This window comes from Hippocampus comes, unplaced genomic scaffold (genome assembly GCF_001891065.2).
Source record: "Hippocampus comes isolate QL1 unplaced genomic scaffold, H_comes_QL1_v1.1 scaffold122, whole genome shotgun sequence".
Taxonomy (NCBI): domain Eukaryota; kingdom Metazoa; phylum Chordata; class Actinopteri; order Syngnathiformes; family Syngnathidae; genus Hippocampus; species Hippocampus comes.
In genome coordinates, this window is record NW_017842059.1 from 5,014,319 (window position 1) to 5,025,274 (window position 10,956).

At 46.8% G+C, this 10,956-nt stretch overlaps 1 protein-coding gene across 1 annotated transcript; it reads right to left on the bottom strand.

The window, feature by feature from the left end:
- Positions 1-8,218: 8,218 nt before the first annotated feature.
- On the bottom strand, positions 8,219-10,707 carry LOC109510709 (uncharacterized). The gene is made up of 6 exons (XM_019861199.1): positions 10,554-10,707; positions 10,156-10,320; positions 9,950-10,066; positions 9,528-9,668; positions 8,866-9,138; positions 8,219-8,716 (listed from the first exon to the last, which is right to left on the bottom strand). Exons 1-6 carry the CDS (start codon positions 10,705-10,707, stop codon positions 8,547-8,549), a joined length of 1,020 nt encoding a protein of 339 aa, XP_019716758.1. The 3' UTR covers positions 8,219-8,546.
- Between the last annotated feature and the right edge of the window lie 249 nt (positions 10,708-10,956).

A 10,956-nucleotide genomic window follows, 5' to 3' on the forward strand; every position in this document is an offset into this window, starting at 1 on the left:
CAGAACCGCCACTGATCGGTTCACTTCCAGACAGCTGCGCGTTGCCGAGGCAACGTTCGACAGACAACGGGAGCGACAACGGGAGATTTTTCAGGCCTTGCTTGGAAATCCCGGCACTTTGGGACTTTTTTTGCTTCGCGGAGTGACAGCGGGTCCAAGCCGGCGGCAACCGTTAATTTATGGACATTGCAAGTGTGCGCGGTGATTCTTGTTGCTCTTACCTTTAAACCGCGCCTCTAGGAGCCCTACAAAAAATCCAAAACGGCAAGAGGAGCGGATCGGTTCACTTCCAGACAGCTGCGCGTTGTCGAGGCAACGTTTGACAGACAACGGGAGCGACAACGGCGAGGTTTTTCAGGCCTTGCTTGCAAATCCCGGCACTTTGGGCCTTTTTTTGCTTCGCCCAGCAACAGCGGGACCCAGCCGGCGGTACCGTTAATTTCCGGACATTGCGAGTGTGCGGTGATTTTTTTCAGCTCTTACTTTTAATCCGCGCCTCTCTGGGCCCTACAAAAAATTAAAAACGGCAAGGGGAGTCGATCGGTTCACTTCCAGACAGCTGCGCCATGCCGAGGCAACGTTTGACCGACAACAGGAGCGACACGGGGAGGTTTTTCAGGCCTTGCTTGCAAATCCCGGCACTCCATGACAGATTTTCAACGCTTAACAGACGACAGGAGCGACACGGGAGGTTTTTCAGGCCTTGCTTGCATATCCCGGCACTCCGAGCCTATTTTTGCTTCGCGCTGCAACAGCGGGTCCAAGCCTGCTGCACCCGTTAATTTCTGGACGTCACGAGTGTGCGCGGTGTTTTTTTTCAGCTCTTACTTTTAATCCGCGCCACTCTGGGCCCTACAAAAAATCCAAAACGGCAAGGGGAGCGGATCGGTTCACTTCCAGACAGCTGCGCGTTGCCATGGCAACGTTTGACAGACAACGCGAGCGACAACGGGAGGTTTTTCAGGCCTTGCTTGCAAATCCCGGCACTTTGGACTTTTTTTTTACAACAGCGGGTCAAAGCCGGCGGCACCCGTTAATTTCCGGACATTGCGAGTGTGCGCGGTGACTTTTCTCAACTCTTACTTTTAATCCGCGCCTCTCTGGGCCCTACAAAAAAAATGCAAAACGGCAAGGGGAGCGGATCGGGACACTTCCAGACAGCTGCGCGTTGCCGAGGCAACGTTTGACAGACAACGGGAGCTATACGGCGAAGTTTTTCAGGCTTTGCTTTCAAATCCCGGCACTCTGGGCCCTTTTTTGCTTCGCGCAGCGACAGCGGGACCACGCGGGGCGGTAACCGTTAATTTCCTGACATCGCGAGTGAGCGCGGTGATTTTTTTCAGCTCTTACTTTTAATCCGCGCCTCTCTGGGCCCTAAAAAATATCCAAAATGGCAAGGGGAGCGGATCGGTTCACTTCCAGACAGCTGCGCGTTGCCGAGGCAACACTGAACACTGTCACTTATATAACAGTTTTTCATAATTATCTCAGCACTAACATTTACCCCCATAAAAGAATCTGATGATTTCGGGGCTTTTTTTGTGATGGCTTAAGACTAAAGCAAGGGTCATCAACGTGGTGCCCGCAGGCACCAGGTAGCCCGTGTGGACCACACCAACAGCCGGCCAGTGCTAGGATTGTGATTTGCTCGTAGAAATGATGATTTAAAAATGCAAACATGGGCAGTATTGTGAGACATCTTGAAGATGATCAGAGCCTGAAAATTAAAATCATTAAGTATTAAAAATAACACATTCTAATATTATGAAATGTAATTTGTACAAATGTTATTTCAGACGTGTATCAATTTGGTAGCCCTTCACACAATCAGGACACATGAAGTAGCTCTCACTCTCAAAAAGGTTGGTGACCCCTGGACTCGAGATTGGCACGCCCCCATTTGGTGCAAAGCTTTTTTTTCCCCAACCTTGGTTTGTCCCGTTTTGTTGTCAGTGTTTGAAAGGGTGACCAATCATTACCAAAATTCAGATGTACATTCCTACTCTTGTCTTCTTCAACCTGTGAAAATATAAAATATATCTGCACACTATTTTGGATTTATTGACACCAAATGGGAGCTCCTACTGTATGAGCAAAAAAATTATCACTGCCACAAAATCACCGCGTTCGCCACCAGAGATGCAGCCGTGTTGCTGTGAGTGGGCAAAGCAGGTCAATTTTGGATAAACGGCTGCGTAACAAAAACCAAAGTTGGATTTTTAAAAATCCAACACACACGCGCGACCCTCGTGAGGATATGAGGAGCAGAAAACGGATGGATGAACAAACAGACAAAGCTCCTAAGATCCAGCGAGGAGGCCGACTCCACACCTGAGTATGGCCGCTTTCGATGTGTCATTTTTGGATGAGTGGTGCAAGCGTACCCCCGTGGCAAATGGGGGAAAAAGTAAGTGATACTCATTCATCAATATTGGGGCAGTGTGAGACAATTCCTCTGAATCATTGTAAAAATCAATTCAATTAATAAATTCTACTCATTATCATCTCAAAAATATGTTGATAGCATACCTCCGACCACAACTATTAGGGGATGAGGGTTTGGCCATGAGGGGGTCACACACGGACACACGGTTGTGGGTGCAAGGCGGTCTCCAATTGCCCACGTCACACGTGCAGCCAATTAAATCTGCAAGGGGAGATCTTGCAGTTTGGATAAATATGCTTTCCATGGGCCAATGTCATGCCTGGACCCCAGCGAGTCTATTTCTGCTCTTGTAACGTCAAGCCTTGCGTGCCCTTAGACCACCCTGATTTTAATGCAAGTGAGGGGATCCAGTTAGCACATCACGTCTCACAGTGCAGAGGTGCAGAGTTCGATTCCGGCTCCAACAGCGGGTCCAAGCCTGCTGCACCCGTTAATTTCTGGACGTCACGAGTGTGCGCGGTGTTTTTTTTCAGCTCTTACTTTTAATCCGCGCCACTCTGGGCCCTACAAAAAATCCAAAACGGCAAGGGGAGCGGATCGGGTCACTTTCGAAAGCAAGGGTCATCAACGTGGTGCCCGCAGGCACCAGGTAGCCCGTGTGGACCACACCAACAGCCGGCCAGTGCTAGGATTGTGATTTGCTCGTAGAAATGATGATTTAAAAATGCAAACATGGGCAATATTGTGAGACATCTTGAAGATGATCAGAGCCTGAATTTTTTTTTACAACAGCGGGTCAAAGCCGGCGGCACCCGTTAATTTCCGGACATTGCGAGTGTGCGCGGTGACTTTTCTCAACTCTTACTTTTAATCCGCGCCTCTCTGGGCCCTACAAAAAAAATGCAAAACGGCAAGGGGAGCGGATCGGGACACTTCCAGACAGCTGCGCGTTGCCGAGGCAACGTTTGACAGACAACGGGAGCTATACGGCGAAGTTTTTCAGGCTTTGCTTTCAAATCCCGGCACTCTGGGCCCTTTTTTGCTTCGCGCAGCGACAGCGGGACCACGCGGGGCGGTAACCGTTAATTTCCTGACATCGCGAGTGAGCGCGGTGATTTTTTTCAGCTCTTACTTTTAATCCGCGCCTCTCTGGGCCCTAAAAAATATCCAAAATGGCAAGGGGAGCGGATCGGTTCACTACCAGACAGCTGCGCGTTGCCGAGGCAACACTGAACACTGTCACTTATATAACAGTTTTTCATAATTATCTCAGCACTAACATTTACCCCCATAAAAGAATCTGATGATTTCGGGGCTTTTTTTGTGATGGCTTAAGACTAAAGCAAGGGTCATCAACGTGGTGCCCGCAGGCACCAGGTAGCCCGTGTGGACCACACCAACAGCCGGCCAGTGCTAGGATTGTGATTTGCTCGTAGAAATGATGATTTAAAAATGCAAACATGGGCAGTATTGTGAGACATCTTGAAGATGATCAGAGCCTGAAAATTAAAATCATTAAGTATTAAAAATAACACATTCTAATATTATGAAATGTAATTTGTACAAATGTTATTTCAGACGTGTATCAATTTGGTAGCCCTTCACACAATCAGGACACATGAAGTAGCTCTCACTCTCAAAAAGGTTGGTGACCCCTGGACTCGAGATTGGCACGCCCCCATTTGGTGCAAAGCTTTTTTTTCCCCAACCTTGGTTTGTCCCGTTTTGTTGTCAGTGTTTGAAAGGGTGACCAATCATTACCAAAATTCAGATGTACATTCCTACTCTTGTCTTCTTCAACCTGTGAAAATATAAAAGATATCTGCACGCTATTTTGGATTTATTGACAGCAAATGGGAGCTCCTACTGTATGAGCAAAAAAATTATCACCTCCACAAAATCACCACGTTCGCCACCAGAGATGCAGCCGTGTTGCTGTGAGTGGGCAAAGCAGGTCAATTTTGGATAAACGGCTGCGTAACAAAAATCAAAGATGGATTTTTAAAAATCCAGCACACACGCGCGACCCTCGTGAGGATATGAGGAGCAGAAAACGGATGGATGAACAAACAGACAAAGCTCCTAAGATCCAGCGAGGAGGCCGACTCCACACCTGAGTATGGCCGCCTTCGATGTGTCATTTTTGGATGAGTGGTGCAAGCGTACCCCCGTGGCAAATGGGGGAAAAAGTAAGTGATACTCATTCATCAATATTGGGGCAGTGTGAGACAATTCCTCTGAATCATTGTAAAAATCAATTCAATTAATAAATTCTACTCATTATCATCTCAAAAATATGTTGATAGCATACCTCCGACCACAACTATTAGGGGATGAGGGTTTGGCCATGAGGGGGTCACACACGGACACACGGTTGTGGGTGCAAGGCGGTCTCCAATTGCCCACGTCACACGTGCAGCCAATTAAATCTGTAAGGGGAGATCTTGCAGTTTGGATAAATATGCTTTCCATGGGCCAATGTCATGCCTGGACCCCAGCGAGTCTATTTCTGCTCTTGTAACGTCAAGCCTTGCGTGCCCTTAGACCACCCTGATTTTAATGCAAGTGAGGGGATCCAGTTAGCACATCACGTCTCACAGTGCAGAGGTGCAGAGTTCGATTCCGGCTCCGGCCTTCCTTTGCATGTTCTCCCCATGACTGCGTGGGGTTTTCTCCGGGTACTCCGGTTTCCTCCCACATTCCAAAAACATGCATGGCAGGTTACTGGAACGCTCTAAATTGTTCCTAGATGTGAGTGTCAGCGTGAGTGGTTGTTTGTCTCTGTGTGCCATGCGATTGGCTGGCAACCAATTCAGGGTGTACCCCACCTGCTGCCCGAAGACAGCTGGAATAGGCTCCAGCGCGCCCGTGACCTTCGTGAGGATAAGCAGATGGATGGACGAGAGCATCCACTATGATTGGTTGAGAGTTGGCTACGTTTCATTCCGCTTATGCACATCTCTACCCGCGCGAAGTCTCGGGAAACAGCAAAAGGAAGAAAACTCCACCAGGGCACACAATAAGACTGCTTAGCGCGAGATTTGCATTGAGCATGAACGTTGGGCCCAACATGCTCAGGGACTGACAACTCTGCATTCCTGAATTGTGGCGATTCAGCATGAAGTGCTTTTTCACCATTTCTTCAGATACCCAGTAACATAATTGGGAGACCCGCATGAGCCTTCCTCAACCACCATATAGACAGCTCCACACCTGAAAATCTATTTTCCCTGGATGCCACAATTTGCAGAAGTGTTTCCAGCAATGTTACTGGAATTCCCAAGTGTTCCGTATTTTGCGCAGGGGCATGCAGAGGGGCACATGCCCTTTTGCCCCCTGATGCCCAAAGTGCCCCTATGTTAAGATATATATATATTTTTTGCATGTGCTTGCATGTGAAAGCCTGTCTGTGGCTTTTAAGAGGTAAAATGTTCTGCAAGTCAGCCTGAATTTTGTCAAAAGGAATTTAGAAAGCGATCAAGTTATGTGCTTGACTTGGCGAGTGCGTGAATAGAGGTGGGCAGCAGGAGCTGTGCAACGAGTCAAAAGCAACATAAAAAGGGCAGGCAAATGAAATTCATCTCCCGTACATACCACACACAAACTTATAGCCATTAAAATAATTGAATTCATTTTTTTATGTCTGTATATGCATTTTCGAGTTGCCCTTGAACAGTTCGCCAAGGACACGAGGCTCCGTCTTACACATACAGCAAGTGATTTGACCTTCAATACACAGTGGTGCTGGAAGCCTCCACAAAATCACCACGTTCGCCACCAGAGATGCAGCCGTGTTGCTGTGAGTGGGCAAAGCAGGTCAATTTTGGATAAACGGCTGCGTAACAAAAATCAAAGATGGATTTTTAAAAATCCAGCACACACGCGCGACCCTCGTGAGGATATGAGGAGCAGAAAACGGATGGATGAACAAACAGACAAAGCTCCTAAGATCCAGCGAGGAGGCCGACTCCACACCTGAGTATGGCCGCCTTCGATGTGTCATTTTTGGATGAGTGGTGCAAGCGTACCCCCGTGGCAAATGGGGGAAAAAGTAAGTGATACTCATTCATCAATATTGGGGCAGTGTGAGACAATTCCTCTGAATCATTGTAAAAATCAATTCAATTAATAAATTCTACTCATTATCATCTCAAAAATATGTTGATAGCATACCTCCGACCACAACTATTAGGGGATGAGGGTTTGGCCATGAGGGGGTCACACACGGACACACGGTTGTGGGTGCAAGGCGGTCTCCAATTGCCCACGTCACACGTGCAGCCAATTAAATCTGCAAGGGGAGATCTTGCAGTTTGGATAAATATGCTTTCCATGGGCCAATGTCATGCCTGGACCCCAGCGAGTCTATTTCTGCTCTTGTAACGTCAAGCCTTGCGTGCCCTTAGACCACCCTGATTTTAATGCAAGTGAGGGGATCCAGTTAGCACATCACGTCTCACAGTGCAGAGGTGCAGAGTTCGATTCCGGCTCCGGCCTTCCTTTGCATGTTCTCCCCATGACTGCGTGGGGTTTTCTCCGGGTACTCCGGTTTCCTCCCACATTCCAAAAACATGCATGGCAGGTTACTGGAACGCTCTAAATTGTTCCTAGGTGTGAGTGTCAGCGTGAGTGGTTGTTTGTCTCTGTGTGCCATGCGATTGGCTGGCAACCAATTCAGGGTGTACCCCACCTGCTGCCCGAAGACAGCTGGAATAGGCTCCAGCGCGCCCGTGACCTTCGTGAGGATAAGCAGATGGATGGACGAGAGCATCCACTATGATTGGTTGAGAGTTGGCTACGTTTCATTCCGCTTATGCACATCTCTACCCGCGCGAAGTCTCGGGAAACAGCAAAAGGAAGAAAACTCCACCAGGGCACACAATAAGACTGCTTAGCGCGAGATTTGCATTGAGCATGAACGTTGGGCCCAACATGCTCAGGGACTGAGAACTCTGCATTCCTGAATTGTGGCGATTCAGCATGAAGTGCTTTTTCACCATTTCTTCAGATACCCAGTAACATAATTGGGAGACCAGCATGAGCCTTCCTCAACCACCATATAGACAGCTCCACACCTGAAAATCTATTTTCCCTGGATGCCACAATTTGCAGAAGTGTTTCCAGCAATGTTACTGGAATTCCCAAGTGTTCCGTATTTTGCGCAGGGGCATGCAGAGGGGCACATGCCCTTTTGCCCCCTGATGCCCAAAGTGCCCCTATGTTAAGATATATATATATTTTTTGCATGTGCTTGCATGTGAAAGCCTGTCTGTGGCTTTTAAGAGGTAAAATGTTCTGCAAGTCAGCCTGAATTTTGTCAAAAGGAATTTAGAAAGCGATCAGGTTATGTGCTTGACTTGGCGAGTGCGTGAATAGAGGTGGGCAGCAGGAGCTGTGCAACGAGTCAAAAGCAACATAAAAAGGGCAGGCAAATGAAATTCATCTCCCGTACATACCACACACAAACTTATAGCCATTAAAATAATTGCATTCATTTTTTTATGTCTGTATATGCATTTTCGAGTTGCCCTTGAACAGTTCGCCAAGGACACGAGGCTCCGTCTTACACATACAGCAAGTGATTTGACCTTCAATACACAGTGGTGCTGGAAGCGTATGGAGGTAAACGTGGTTCAAAAGTAACTTGTACCATGGTAATGTCACATTTTGGCTGTATTTATCAAAAAAAAAAAACTTGTAGGTGTCGGAATTTAACCTGCATTTGTAAAAAATATATATTTTTTTAGCTACACAAATGAATGTGTGTGAAAAAGAAAATAAGTTTGTAGTTGAAGCGAAATGAAACTTGTTTTTGTGTGGAAACAATTCATACCTTGTAGAAATGATTTTTTGCTGTACAGACAAGTCACTTTTGCACCCCCGCCCCCTCACTAAAACAGATTTGTACAGAGTGAATTTGTACTTTGACACTGAGCAGCTGCTGGTTGGAACGTGGGGGCATTTTGACCAACCAAAAGGCTCCACGTGGACTAACAATGCCGCTAACTTGTCGTCACGAGAAGTGAAGCTTATGTTACCTATCGCTTAGCCACCCTAACTAATACATTGATTCCTTAATTGCCTTTTCACATTTTTCTGTCTCTGCAGGGGGGACCAAAAACGAACAACTTGTGATTATTTAAAACTTTATTTCACTTGATTACCCTCGTCTATTACAGAAATCAATGGGACATACGAAGCGAAGTTTATAATCTGAACAGCGTCCACCCTCCTGGTCAGCATTTTGACAGATGAACCCAATAGTTGTGTCTGATCTGGAGAGATGAAATAGAACTTTGTCACCATCATAGGAGCAATGGAAATCAGTCACTTAAAAAAAAAAAAAGGGGAGTCACTGTAATTAAACTATGAGCAGTACCGGGTCAACTTGTACGCAATGTTGTTTGCACGTGTCGTGCAAGAAACAATTGAGCTTGACATTAGTGCATTTGCGGGGGAAGATCTCATACTGTTCTTACACAGCATTGTTATCCCCTGTTGAAGCCAGAGTGTTTCCAGCGACCGTTTGGACCTCAATGTCAAGAAGTGCATTTGCGGGGGAAGATCTCGTACTGTTCTTACACAGCATTTTTGTCCCCTGTTGAAGCCAGTGTTTCCAGCGACCGTTTGGACCTCAATGTCAAGTGGAAATGGGCAGATTTCATTTGGGTTCTTGACGCGAAGTTTCTCAAGTAGCTCAAAGTCTCCCGTTCCACTAGGGTTGTCGTGATTGTACCACTGAGTCCTGCATACTGAAATGAACATCCCCAAGGAGAAGAGTCAGAACGTGTCATTTGGAGTTTCCTTGGATTCAATTTGAGGCAAGGAGAAGTGGGGGGGGGGGGTATAATTCTTGAACTCCGTATGATAGGCTGAACCTCGAAATGTACTTGAATGCATGATGTGAAATATTACCTTTGTTTATCTTAGGTTTGCAGAATTCAAGGGGGCATAAAAAACGAACTTTTGTAATCTGCACAGAGACCATTTGGTGGCTGATCACGATTTCTACAAACAAAGCCGATGAGCGTGTCAGACCCGTGGAGAAAAAAATTAATTTAAAAAAAAGTGTCATCTGGCAATAACAACGCATCAGTTTCATGTACTTACGCATGAATCACATTGTGTGTTGAGCCAACACTGGCTCCAGATGTTGTTTTGACCTCAATTTGAATTGGATGGTCACAGATTTTGGATGGGTTTTCTTTGTGCAGCTCGAGAAGAGTTTCAAAGTCTCCATGACCAGAGGGGTTGTCTCGATCAAACCATGCAGTCCAGCATCCTTGAGTAGCCAAGTGTACATAGCAAGGGTTGAGGGATAAAATATGACAGTGTCTGAGAATTGAGCAATTGTGAAATAGATAAAAGCTTTCTCTGTTGGAGACTCTGCTTTTTTTGTCATTTGCTAAACATTTGCTTGAAATGTAGATTTGATTTCAGTTTAGTATCCTGATCTTTGCAGAAATTCATGGGACATGAGACGAACTAAAAGTTTAATGTCCACTCTTGCAGTCAGCAGCGTTTTCAAAGATGCACCCAGTTGTGAGTTTTGCACAAGATTACCTTTTGGGTTGCAGAATTTAAGGGGGCACAAGAAGCGAACTTTATAATCTGCACAGCCCCCGTCGAGCTGGTCAACATTTCTACAAATAAATCCTCTGCGCATGTCAAGCCTGTAAAGACAACCATCAGAATCAATCAAACAACCAACATATGTTAAAAAAAAAAAAAATCATTTTAAAACATTTGCATCCCCACTTACACATTATTCACATTGTTTGTTGAGCCAACACGGACTCCAGATGTAGTTTGGACCTCGATTTCAATTGGATGGTCACAGATTTTGGATGGGTTTTCTTTGTGCAGCTCGGAAAGAGTTTCAAAATCTCCGTGACCGGAGGGGTTGTCTCGATCAAACCACTGAGTCCAGCACTCTGGAGCAAGCACATGGGACTTATGCTTTAAGCAGTATACTCAGAATAAAGAAAATGCGTCTCCTGCTTACGGTCATTGCTTGCGTGTACCCGATTCCCGAGAAAAGCAAGCACAAACAATGATCAGTTTTATGCATATATTAAAATGGGGTGTATCACAGAGCACTTGCGTGGTGCAGTTTTGTTTGCAATTTTTTTTGTTTGCAACGGCCTTCACCCTGGGCGGGTTGAACCGGCTTCTTCCTTGGCACGCATGACATCCCTGATCATGGCGGCCCAAGCGCGGCGATCCTGTGTCAGGTCAACCGACAGCCTCAGCCAGTCCTGGTTCCACCGTCTCAGACCCACCACCTGGGGGCCGGAAAGGTACGCGAGGTCTTCTTTCATCGTGGTGGCCCAGGTCTTGACTTGTCCACCACGCCGCTTGCGCTAGGCTGGCAAAGGAGCAGGAAGGAGAACATCCCTGATCAACTCGCCCTCCTGGTGGCGTGCCGCATGCCCGAACCAACGGAGTCGGCGTTGCAGGAGAAACGCTGGTAAGGGACGAAGGTGCAGGCAGCGGCGAAGGTCAGCAGTGGGGACCCGGTCCGATCGGCGGCGGCGGAGAATACGGCGGAGGCAATCATTGTCGAAGAC